This window comes from Girardinichthys multiradiatus, chromosome 15 (assembly GCF_021462225.1).
Source record: "Girardinichthys multiradiatus isolate DD_20200921_A chromosome 15, DD_fGirMul_XY1, whole genome shotgun sequence".
Lineage (NCBI taxonomy): Eukaryota > Metazoa > Chordata > Actinopteri > Cyprinodontiformes > Goodeidae > Girardinichthys > Girardinichthys multiradiatus.
Window position 1 is genome coordinate 9,879,919 of NC_061808.1, and position 13,077 is coordinate 9,892,995.

Below are 13,077 nucleotides of genomic sequence, written 5' to 3' on the forward strand. Positions count from 1 at the left end.
ATCTTTATGCTTAATGAGTTTGCGTCTGTGTGTACCTGTAGTTTCTGATCATTGGCAGACCACCAAAATAGATTTTCTGGTTTTCCTTCAGGTTAAGACCAGTAGCAGAACCCTGAGATAAGGCCACAATCTTTTCTTCAGCACCACTGTCGATGTCCACAACAGTCACAGTGGCTATGTCAAGATGAATAAAGACATTTTCAGCAACAGAAAAGTAACTTGAGATACGTTATCTCTTTGTTTAAACCGACATCTTGTTTCATGACCTAAGGCCTACGTAGTCTTGCCAGTACCCTGTTTCTTGTTCCTTGACATAGTGAGAGCTTTCCAGCGTCCATCATTGTGGCGGTTAGCTGATATGGCACTCGCAACTCCTGATCCTAGGTCAAAATTCACCCTCACCTTTCCGTCCGACAGCTCCAGAGACATAAAGTCTTTCTGCAAAGAATAACATTAACATAAAAAGAGCTGTGGGGATCAGTAACAGACTTTTTGCTAAATGAACTGCAGATCAGGCTAATAAAGTATCTAAACAAAATTTATTACACTGCTATGCTAAAAACGACTGCTCATGATTTCCATTATTTTTATGCCAAACTCTTATGCTAATGGTATTAGACTTGGAATGATGCTGAGAGTCCTCACAGGAACAATGATTAAAACATTTCTCAATTTAACCTGGAATCCTGGCATCGTTCATTCTAAATTATGCCTATACTAAGAGAAAATATTAAAAATATATTTATGTGAAAACCTGGGCCCGTGTTCACAAAGAATCCTAAAGCTCCTAGTGATGTCCTTTTAAGAAAAATCTGAGCATTTCTTGAATTTTAAGATTTTTCTTTAAATTTTAAAGCACCTTAGGCCTTAAGAGAGTTCCTAAAGTGAACAGATGTTAAGAGTAGTCAGGAGGACTTTTAGTGAGCCTAAGAGTGTCTTAAATAGGAAAGATGGTGGAAAGACAGAGAGAAAGGAGAAATAATCTCCATACAAAAAACCACAGCAAATTCATAAACGCTACCGGCTTGATGGCATAGGGATCCACTCCTTAAACAGTCGAATAAATGAACACATAAACTTCTATAAAAATCCTACAATTATTAATATAGAGATAAGATTAACCTTATCATCCCCCAAGTGCGAAAAAATTGTTTCAGCAGCGGGACAGGTTAAAGATGCACCTCTAGTAAGGAAGAAAAAAAATTAATAATGACTAAAAAGTTAACAAAATTACACACAATACAGTAGAGAATTATGTAAATATTTACAGACTGTAAAATTATAAAAAAAAAAAAAAAAATTGGCAACATTTGGGAAAAACTCGCAAAAATATATATACCTAAATACAAACCCTTGATGAGATAAAGTCCAATAATCCAAACACTACAGGTCCTTCTCAAAAAATTAGCATATTGTGATAAAGTTCATTATTTTCTATAATGTCATGATGAAAATTTAACATTCATATATTTTAGATTCATTGCACACTAACTGAAATATTTCAGGTCTTTTATTGTCTTAATACGGATGATTTTGGCATACAGCTCATGAAAACCCAAAATTCCTATCTCACAAAATTAGCATATCATTAAAAGGGTCTCTAAACGAGCTATGAACCTAATCATCTGAATCAACGAGTTAACTCTAAACACCTGCAAAAGATTCCTGAGGCCTTTAAAACTCCCAGCCTGGTTCATCACTCAAAACCCCAATCATGGGTAAGACTGCCGACCTGACTGCTGTCCAGAAGGCCACTATTGACACCCTCAAGCAAGAGGGTAAGACACAGAAAGAAATTTCTGAACGAATAGGCTGTTCCCAGAGTGCTGTATCAAGGCACCTCAGTGGGAAGTCTGTGGGAAGGAAAAAGTTTGGCAGAAAACGCTGCACAACGAGAAGAGGTGACCGGACCCTGAGGAAGATTGTGGAGAAGGGCCGATTCCAGACCTTAGGGGACCTGCGGAAGCAGTGGACTGAGTCTGGAGTAGAAACATCCAGAGCCACCGTGCACAGGCGTGTGCAGGAAATGGGCTACAGGTGCTGCATTCCCCAGGTCAAGCCACTTTTGAACCAGAAACAGCGGCAGAAGCGCCTGACCTGGGCTACAGAGAAGCAGCACTGGACTGTTGCTCAGTGGTCCAAAGTACTTTTTTTGGATGAAAGCAAATTCTGCATGTCATTCGGAAATCAAGGTGCCAGAGTCTGGAGGAAGACTGGGGAGAAGGAAATGCCAAAATGCCAGAAGTCCAGTGTCCTGGACCTGGCACCTGCTCACAGTGCCAAAACCACTGGTAAATGGTTTACTGACCATGGTATCACTGTGCTCAATTGGCCTGCCAACTCTCCTGACCTGAACCCCATAGAGAATCTGTGGGATATTGTGAAGAGAACGTTGAGAGACTCAAGACCCAACACTCTGGATGAGCTAAAGGCCGCTATCGAAGCATCCTGGGCCTCCATAAGACATCAGCAGTGCCACAGGCTGATTGCCTCCATGCCACGCCGCATTGAAGCAGTCATTTCTGCCAAAGGATTCCCGACCAAGTATTGAGTGCATAACTGTACATGATTATTTGAAGGTTGACGTTTTTTGTAATAAAAACACTTTTCTTTTATTGGTCGGATGAAATATGCTAGTTTTGTGAGATAGGAATTTTGGGTTTTCATGAGCTGTATGCCAAAATAATCCGTATTAAGACAATAAAAGACCTGAAATATTTCAGTTAGTGTGCAATGAATCTAAAATATATGAATGTTAAATTTTCATCATTACATTATGGAAAATAATTAACTTTATCACAATATGCTAATATTTTGAGAAGGACCTGTATATACATAGAAAGTAGTACACATAATAAACAAATCAAAATAATTACATAAATAAGCTATGTTCAAACATTTTGATGCTGTGGGACAATTAATTTAATGTTGCTGAGTTTTATCAACATGATTTACACATTTCTAAATCCTTATGAAATTTTATCAACAGTTAATTTCTCTCAATTGATTACTAGGAGCATTTTTTTGTAACAACCAATCACAGTTCTTAGAAGACAGTGTCACACCTAGCACCAGGGGTCAACCACACCTTCTCACTAAGATGGGAATTTCTGTCGTTTCCTTGTTCAGAGTTGCTCTCAGCATTGAGCTGAATCACTCTTAAGCTAGGACTCCTTGCTAGGGCTTTTAAGGCTAAGATAGGAGCTCTCTGAGAGGACTCTGAGAATCTTTGAGAATGCCCTGATTTTTGGTTTATGAAGTTATATCAGGTATTGAATAAACTGAACATCTGTACCAGGGGTGCACAATATATTGCAACTCACATACAAGTCTTAAAAATGCAATAATTGTTAATTGCTACTGTACTTTAAGTATCATCAATTCACACTTGGGTTTGTCAATAAGATATTCAGCTTTTTGTAAGGAGTCTCACTGCAGTAGATGCCCACACGTGACACAGATTACCACGATCGAGATATCAGTCTTAAACGCACAGCCGAAAAAGATAGGAGGAAGGAAACCCTTGACTTATTGCAACTGATGTCATTGTCACAATTTTTATCAATAATCTCACCATCAAATGATTTTCCAAAATCGTGCAGTGGCTATTTTGAACTGCACTTCTTACTCTACTATCACTGTGGAGCAGGATAATTCTCGACTTATTAGGTCACATGATTCTTGACCATTTGTCCAGGGTCCACTCTTTATCCGATCTAGCAAAATGAACAATCCTATTTCAACTAACCTTAGGGTTTTTTCTTTAAGACTGTTAAATAGTTCTCTATTATAGTATTATATTATATATATTATATTATGACTAAACATTACTCATTCGAGTTGTACACATTTATAAATTTGGATTTGACTTAATGAGAGGTTTAAGGCACCTGTAACAAACAATAGTCAAGATTTATGTTAAACCAGATTTCTTAACAAATAGAGTATTTACTTTCAGGTGTTTCAAGCTACTTTTAGGAGTTTAGATTATTCTCCAAGTTGTTTTGTTTGCCTTTGCTGATCCTAAAAAAAAGCAACAAAAAATATAATTTCCAAAGAATGTGTCTTCCCACATGATTGCTTAAGGAAAACTTTCTACATCAGGTTTTTTTTTTTTTTTTTCTCCCAGTGGTAGGCCTGTGCTGCTCTCACCCACTTTCCAATCCTGCCATGCATGGGGCTGTATCGCAAAACATGTTAGGTGGATCTAAACCTGAAGAAAACAAGCACACTTTGGTAAACATCAAATTAACGCTCGGGGGCACCGATTGTATGGCAACCTCACTTTTGTCTGCCTGCCCCAGGGCAGCTGTGTCAGTGTGTGGACATGCGTAAGAATGGGTGGATGACTGACTGTAGTGTAAAGCACTTTGGGGTCCTTGAACTTGATAAAGCCTTATACAAGTGCAGGCCATTAAAGATTTACGATATGTAATTTCTATGATGCGTGTGTTACCCTTTGATGTTTCCTTGTTGTGTAGAGGGTATAGAATTCACAGTGTTCTACTGCGTCAGGACGTCACCATCTTTTATTTTATTTACATATTTAAGGATCAACTGACCATCTGATACAAATTTTCAGTGCTCTATATCTGCCTTAAACATAAACAATTAGAAAAAGTACACCGCTACAATAAGCAGACTGAGTAACTGCCTAATGTAGCATAAGATTAAGTTAGTGTTGTGTTTTATTCTTGCGGGCAAGATATTAGGAAGTCATGTAGTTGGAATAGTATTGTTATACATTGTAGTGATGATATCAGTTGCCAGAAATCAAAAATGTTCTCACTAAGCTTATAATAGACTGTGACCTTTAGCATGTTGGACCCTGATATCTGTGTCAGGTGTGGTCATACTGCAGCAAGACCTTATCCAACAGGCTTTATATGTTTTTGGTATGGAATGCAAGAGTTAACCAAACTGGGAACTAACAAATATTGTATTCCAAACAGTACTTTGTGATGTTATTATTGCACACACCAGTATTGCAGTTACAATAATATTTGATATACTTTGCAGTTCTGTTTCATATCATCAATCTCTGTTGCCAACATACCATGTCTTCAGTGGCCAGATACATGAGCAGAGCATCGGTGGAGAAGGTGCGGAACTTGAAGGTGACTGTGGAAACATTTGGGTTCCACCTTACTGGCCGTCCAACTGCAGCGTAGCCTTCGCCATCCAGCTGAAATGTCCCCTCACCATCGGTTCGCTGGGGACTACAAGAAAACAGATGGATAATCAGATTTCATTATGTTCAGTGATTTCCAAGATACAATATCACACACAAATAAAGAAAAAGGACAAACACAAATAATAAATATAGATGTATACCTGACAACACATCCTTTGCAGTCTCCCTGTCTGTCTCTGTAGTTCCATAGACCGATTGGTTTACCGTCCAAGAAGGTCTCTCCCATACAGCCTGTAAATGTTGATGCTCTGACTGCTTCTGCCTTCTACAGGACAGTAAAAGAAACCAATAAGGGGTTTAAAAAAAAGGACAGCCAGGTTCATGATGCCTTTGACAGACAGATACCTTTGCGGTGCCAAAGATCCCTCCTACAAACAGGTACGCATTCTGGTCAACGTCTAAGATGGTATAAGTAGTGGGTGAGTTGTCGCTGGCTGGGGATGGCATCATGCCAGCCATAGGGCCTTCCAAAGGATATACCGATATGGTACCATTCAGACCATTACTGTAGATGAAAACAAGGCACAAAGGTACAAGTGTTTTCAATGTATTACATGTTTTCTGGAGGAGTTACAATGACTAAAGATATTGTGTTCACCTGAAATCCTCTTTTATGACCTTTTGTTTCTAAAGACTAATGACAAAAACTAGGAAAGCAATGTGGGTATATTGAGCCACTGAGCTGCTCAGCCACATGAACCATCCACCTTGAAAGTTTGTTTTCAAGGCGGGAGTAACATTATGCATTGTGTAGGAGAACACTTTCAAAAGTCTGTGTGATCCCATCAGTAAACACCTTTGGGATGGAAAATGAATGCAACAGGTGGGACAACTCTTTTTTTTATATGAATGAGACTGTGTAAACAACAACAACACTGCAGCTTACAGCTGGAGGAAAACAATAGATTACAGTGGATCTATGTAATGATGTGCCAAAGGCTGACAAGACTGCAAACTCTAAATTTCCCAGGTGTGAAAACACAATTTCTACTCTAGCATGAGTAAGACAATGTTTTCGGGCTACTGCTGTTTTGTCTTTGCTGTTGCTATTGATTATTATTTGTTAAATAATGAGTGAGGAGTAAGGAAAGACAACATACCAGATATTTTATATAGTATCAGTAAAAGCACTGTGGAAACAGGCAGAAATGTTTTTCATATTTATGTTCGGCTGGGTTTGTAATATTTGTGATAAACTACTAAATGATTGGCTTATTATTACATCTTGTCGAAAGTTCAATATAAGGTGTGACTACACGTAATACATCCAACATCTTTCAGGGACATATGTATTAGATTAATAAATGTCTATTCATGCAGGCTTCTTACCGAGACGCTTCTATCCGGTGCCAGTTCCCATTGTCGATTGTGTGATGGGGATACTCAACCCTTCCCACCCCCGAACCCACATCCCAAAGGAAATTCACTTTCCCCTTACGCATCTCCAAGGCCAAGAAATCAACCTGAGGTACAGAGGAAACATACAAAAGGATGTGTCTATAAATGTTTAGTGCATTTAGCAGTGTTAAGGTCTCAAGTCCGATGTAAAAAAAAATAATGCTCAGTGCCTCACAAAAGTATTCAAACTGAACCTTTTCACATTTTAAAATGTAATTATATAAAGACAAACTGTTTTCCAGCTAGGTGACTGCTGGAGACAATTGGTTGTACTTGTTTTAAAATAGAGGTATGTGACTAAAGGAGAATGAATGCATATGCAACATGCACATTTCTATTTTTAAAAACTAAGTATCACTTTCAATTGACTTCAAAAGTGGACTATTTTGTGCTTGTTACATAAAATCCCAAATAAACACATTGAATACAGTGGTTTGAACATGGCAAATGTGGGAAAAGTTCAACATGTATTATTATTTTTGCAGTCTTGAAAGACTATTTCCCTAACTGAAAAACGGAGGATTTGGAAAACTATCAGCATTCGACACTTTAAGTGACTTTTTTTAATAAAGATTTTTGTTGAAAATAATGTGGGGATAGTAACAAGACTCTAGATTCTCAATATATTACCTATTAAACTGAACCAATTGGAGCAATTATGTTGAAGGTAAATTGAAAAGAGAATGATAAAGTGATTTCACACCCAGCTTGGGGTCTATTTCAAGAGAACAAAAGCCGAAGCTCTCTCCAGTGGCCCCTTTAACTAAATTTTCCCTGGATTTGTTTGTGTTTTGATTAACAACCTTATTACTCATGTATGAGTTTTAAAAAAAGTGAGTTCTGAGCATGCAACCTCTTTTGCTGTCTTTGAACTACACAACATAATTATTCATATAGCCTTACGCACAATTACAGATTATCAGGAAGTCACATCTGAACACACAAATCACAGACAAACACACAAGTGAACACACTTCTTTCTAGTCTCTCCAGAGTATAGGCAATTATTCATTAGCAGAGATCACAGGGAAGCATTATTATTCAACTAGCATTTCACTATTATAAAAATGTAAGATCTGAACAAAAAGACACACTGAATTATTATTTATACTAAATTAGAATATCCATGAGAGACACAAACACATATGTGTCGAGATGTCCCAGTATGATGAAGCGAAGCAAAGATTTCTCCAGGGAAATCAGGGTAGAGCAGAGAGTAACACAAGCTTCTTGTTAATTGCTGCTCCACTCCAACACACTCACAAATACACTGCACACAGTTTGGGACTATCAGAAGTAACTTTAAACAGTGCTGTGTTGTATTTTAAGGATGCTGAGGGGTATGTGTCAAGATGTATTGATTATTCTCCCATTAGACATATCACCATAGGAATATATGCAGACTGAGCTGCTTCTTTGTCTAGTTTAAGACTTAAATACAACTTGTGTTTCTCTTTGTGTATGCAAGGTTTTGTGTTTGATAAACAGAGCATTTTTCAACTTGATAAATGTTGTTTGACACAAACTTTAAGATGACATGGCGCTGCTGCCCATGTCATCTCCAGAACATCACCCACCAGTCACATTTCACCTGTACTTCAACAGCTCCACTGGCTTCCAATAAAATACAGCCTGGAATTCAACATCTTGCTCTATACATTTAAGGCCATCCATCACCTCGCTCCTACATATCTTTTGGACCTCCTCCACATTTATACTCCCTCCCAGTCTCTTAGGTCAGCTTCCTCCATCAGCCTCATTGTGCCTCCTGCACGTCTGACCACTGTGGGATTCAGGGCCTTCAGTCGATCTCTACAGATGGACACTGCCACTCTCTCAAATTCTGGCTGAAAACTCATCTGTTTAAACGTGCATTTTTACCATGATTAGCTTTATGATCCTTTTTTTTGTTCCTGATTTTGTTTTATCTGATTTTTGTCTTTTTTTTACTTTTCTTGCTTTTACTTTTGTAAGGTGACCTTGTGTGCCCTGAAAGGCACCTTTAAATAATTGTATTATTATTATTATTATTATTATTATTATAAATTAGATTAACCTTAATTTATTACAGTATTATACAAGATATGCCTGCAAAAATATATGTAGTGTCTTTAGTGTGGGACTGCAAACAATACATGAAGGAAAAAAATGCAGTTTTTTGTGCTGCATTCCTATACTGTCAAAACAAACTGTATACTTACATATTTGACAGATCCCAGGTAAAAAAGGAGGTTATCAGATGTGGTGGTTTTAACATGAAGGATGATGGCATTGTACCTCCCTTTTCTGATATCTGGGCGATAACTTCGGAGGCAGTCACCACCTGATGAAACTGAGACTTTGATCTGGAAAACAGGAGAAAATTTGTTAAAAAACATTTACTTGTTAACAGTCCAGGACAGCCTCATGGTAAAGACAGAACATTTATTGTAATAAATTAAAATAATTTCAAATCAAATACAATATGAAGAGATTGATTTTAAGCTTATAATGTATATAGAGGTGAATCTCAGTACATTAAAATGCCATTCAAAAAGGGAACATGTATTGTTTCATTACAAAAAAAGATATATTTCAAGGGTTTATTTCTGTTAACTTTGTTGATTATGGCTTACAGCTTATATAAACGCATATTCTCCAAAAATACATAACACAAGATATAAAAACTTTATTTTAATTATATTTTATGGCCATATTGGAGCCTACACAATCATGAGGAAGACTGCCGACTTGACATTTGTCCAACAGACTGTTACTGATACTCTCCACAAGGCAAAAGACCATTGCTAAAGATTAATGTTCACCAACTGCTGTAAACATATCAATGAAAAGTTGAGTAGAAGGAAACAATGCGATTGAAAAAGGTGTATAAGCAGCAGGGATAACAGCAGCCTTGAGAGAATAGTGAACCAAAGCCCAATTGAGTTTCTTCTGGTATTGTTCTTCTGGTGTTCTTCTGGTCTTGAGAAAACACAGTGTGTTTTCTCAAGACCAATGTCATAGCAGATGTTTACCAATACATTTTAGAGTACTTCATGCTATGAGTTATTGAGAAAGATGGATACACCACACAAAACAATACAAACAACCTGATGACTGTTAATAAAGCAACTTTGGCCTCCTTTACACCTCAGCAGAGCCACAGATAGACTGACAGACAGGGACGGACTTTATTGTCACTGTATTTAAATACAACTAAATTTGCAGCTCCTTGTAAATACAGAACTAAAAACCTCACCCTAACCCCTGCTAACCCTAACCCTAAAAACTGAATAAAATAGGTAAAAAAAATTAAAATTACGGTAATTTTATGAGACCCTGAATTTTGAGGTTTTGAGCCATACAGTAATCATCAATTAAATGGTAAATGGACTGAACTTATATAGCGCTTTTCCAGTCATACAGACCGCTCAAAGCGCTTTACACTAGCGCCACATTCACCCAATCGCACCCACTAACGCTCACACATTCATACACCGATACGCAGATCGGTAGGCAACTTGAGGTTAAGTGCCTTGCCCAGGGGCACATCAACATATGGCAGGAGGAAGCTAGAATCGAACCCACAACCTTCTGATTGCAAGACGACTACTCTTCCTACTGAGCCACAATCGCCTAATTAATCAATTATATCATTCTATTTGTAATGTATCCATACATAACTGAATTTATGAATATGCACTTGTAAGAAAATGTACACACATTATTAAAACACTAAGTCACGTACCAACATTTAGTACAAAAAATGCACACAAGAAAACTTTGGCTCCAAAGTATGGAAATAAAATTTTCTCATTAATATACTTCCCATTCTGCATTAATGGGCTGCAATAACATGTGTCAATGTCAAAATAACATACTGAATTTGCTTGTTTCCTGGCCTGGTTGATCAGTTCCTTTATTTGTGAGATGTTGCGCCTCAAATTGTCTTGAAGCTTTTTTATTGGTTGCAGCTTCTCCAGCAGTCTGTCAGCTTCATCCTCCAGATCCTTTACTTTAGCTCCTGCAGCATGGACTAAGAGAAGAGAGAGATGGAGCAAAATGAGTTTAAGCGATGGCACAATACTGCTTATAAAAATACTACAGAGTTCATCTCAGCTGAAAGTGGAAAGCTTGCAGGAAATTTAATAATTGAAAAGACAGAAATACGAAAGAAGAGCAAAAAAAGTAGTGAGAGCCAAAGAAATTAGTGTAGCATAGCATTCAAAGATAACTGCTTTAATTTTATAGTGTACATTGTGTAAGACAAAGTAATAGAAAGAACTTTAAAATTCAGAAAGGCGTTATATGTCTTGCAATGAGCCGATATTTCATGCTCATTTTCACTGGAGGCATTAATTGAAGCAACTGTATAGATACGAAAGACAGCCAATAAATTAGTGTAAGGTGCATCAATACAGCTGCAGAGATCAGTTTATATTGGTATTAACTGAGCCGGTTAAACAAAAATGATTGCCTTATGGTGTTAAAAACTGGAATTTAGGATTTTTTGTTTTTGTCCAAGAACAAGAACTGATTATAAATCTGTAAAGCCAAACATAGTACTATATAATAGTATTGGTGCACCAGTTACAATAATTAATGTTTTTCTATTAAGGTAAGTGAAAAATACATACTGATTGCTGTGGGGATTGAAAAAAGAGAAACAAAAAGAAAAAATATCAAACATTAAGTTGACTTTACCAGTTAAAAATTATAAAATTAAAAACAAAGTGTTGTCTTCATAATTAGTATACAATTACAGAAATATGAATTTACCCAGCCAAAAATCAAGCATATATAATTTCATTTAACGATTTGTGAGTTAATGTCAATACCCAATAATAAAGCACTTTACTGTTTTTCTCAGGGTCCTGGATCATCTGATTGGCTGTATCAACAGTTTTTTCCAACTCGCTGCAGTTTAGCTGCAGGCCTCCAAGGCGCAGGTTCAAATCTGCAAGGCGCTCTAAGATGTCTATGGCTGTAGCATTGGCATCAGCTGCTACTGCTTTTGTAGCTGCTAGTTTAGCAGACGTATCTGTGAAAAATGCGAGACACAAAAAATGTATGTTGCAAATTAACAATGACCACAATGGTAAATGGCGGGTCTAATTTAAATTTGCTTAATGAAGAGGGTCTATGATTTGTTTGGTCACAAACAGATTAAAATAAAGAAAAAAGACAACTGTCAGGTTGGATTTAAATACAAAGCAATATTGACTCAAGAATTGCTTTAAATTACAAATACTTTAAACTGTGAATACAAAACAGCAAACTGGTATCCAAAATGGGGACGTTCTGATCCCAAGTACTTGTTTAGGTGCTTTATCTGATGAGGGCATTGTAAAACGTTGGTATCAGAGTACCTGTCTAAGCTTATCTCTTGATACCTGTTGTTGATCTAATGTCTGGGATTTTATGCCTGCTGTACACAGAAAATTTGTACATGCTAAAGTATATGCTATATATGTTATCTTCTCAAAAAGCTGTGTCTGAGCTGCAAGGAACAACACTAAAGCATCAGTCATTTATGATGTTCAAAGCAAACCACAAAGTTTATGAAACAAAAGACAGCAGTTTGTTTTCTTTAGTTTTTTTCCAAAACAATTAACTGGAACCACACTAAAATAGGTTATGACCTGAATACTTTCAAACAAAGAGTAAACATGCAAGCATAAATTTTGCACCTTAGCACACTGCCTGACATAACATTTTTAATGTGAGCAGGACATGAGTTTATTAAAGACTCTAGCTCTGTGTGTCAAGTAAGATATATCTTTAGAAACATAAGGTTGTCCTTTAGAAACTCATGTTGGGACAAAATATCCTAGTTGTCAAGAAAATGAGATACTGCAGCATCATAAACCCCATTAAAAGTGAGGTGGGAAACAATCGCAATGTAGACCAGGCAATACTGGTTAAATACATTACTATTTTACTGCATTTTAAAACTTCTGAGATTTTAAACATATATACAGACCCATTTAATAGATTAGAATATAATTTGAAAGTCCATTTATTTCAGTAATTCAGTTCACTGAGAGTAACAATATTTAATTATACAGACTGAGGTTTTCAAGCCTTTATTTCTGTGAATTATGATGTTTTTCCATTTACAGCAAATTAAAACAAGACATTTAAGATTAGAGTATTACATCAGACAAATTAAAAAAAACATTTTTACTACAGAAATGTGGGCTTAAAGCTGCATTAGGAAAAAACTGAAAGTTTGAAGAAGCACACCTTATAGATCCCTCCACCTTGCTCTCTGCTGTGCTTACAGCCCTAGTAAGCTAGTAAGCAGGGCCACTGATGATGGCAGATAAACAGCTATGGCACATTCACTGGTAGGGATGAATCATAAACGATATGCTTTACATTGACTATGGCCTGTTTGGCGTGCCCATACTTTGACTACAAACAAGGTAGTCAAATCATTAGCAGAGGGCCATTAATACAGCTGCAGCACACTGGCAATCTAGAAGGATGGTGGGGGAGGGTTG

At 37.0% G+C, this 13,077-nt stretch overlaps 1 protein-coding gene across 11 annotated transcripts in view; it reads right to left on the minus strand.

Moving 5' to 3' along the window:
* lama2 (laminin, alpha 2) overlaps positions 1–13,077 on the minus strand; it is a 249,580-nt gene that overhangs the window by 41,968 nt on the left and 194,535 nt on the right. For 8 of the 11 annotated variants that reach the window (XM_047388563.1, XM_047388560.1, XM_047388556.1 and 5 more), the window contains 10 exons: positions 11,430–11,612; positions 11,209–11,214; positions 10,453–10,607; positions 8,794–8,937; positions 6,524–6,657; positions 5,540–5,699; positions 5,335–5,459; positions 5,057–5,219; positions 294–438; positions 36–174 (listed from right to left, as the gene is read on the minus strand). In XM_047388563.1, the coding sequence (XP_047244519.1) occupies positions 36–174; positions 294–438; positions 5,057–5,219; positions 5,335–5,459; positions 5,540–5,699; positions 6,524–6,657; positions 8,794–8,937; positions 10,453–10,607; positions 11,209–11,214; positions 11,430–11,612 (1,354 nt within the window). The remainder of the gene's footprint in view (positions 1–35; positions 175–293; positions 439–5,056; positions 5,220–5,334; positions 5,460–5,539; positions 5,700–6,523; positions 6,658–8,793; positions 8,938–10,452; positions 10,608–11,208; positions 11,215–11,429; positions 11,613–13,077) is intronic. The other 3 variants (XM_047388562.1, XM_047388561.1, XM_047388555.1) reach the window with 1 other exon arrangement.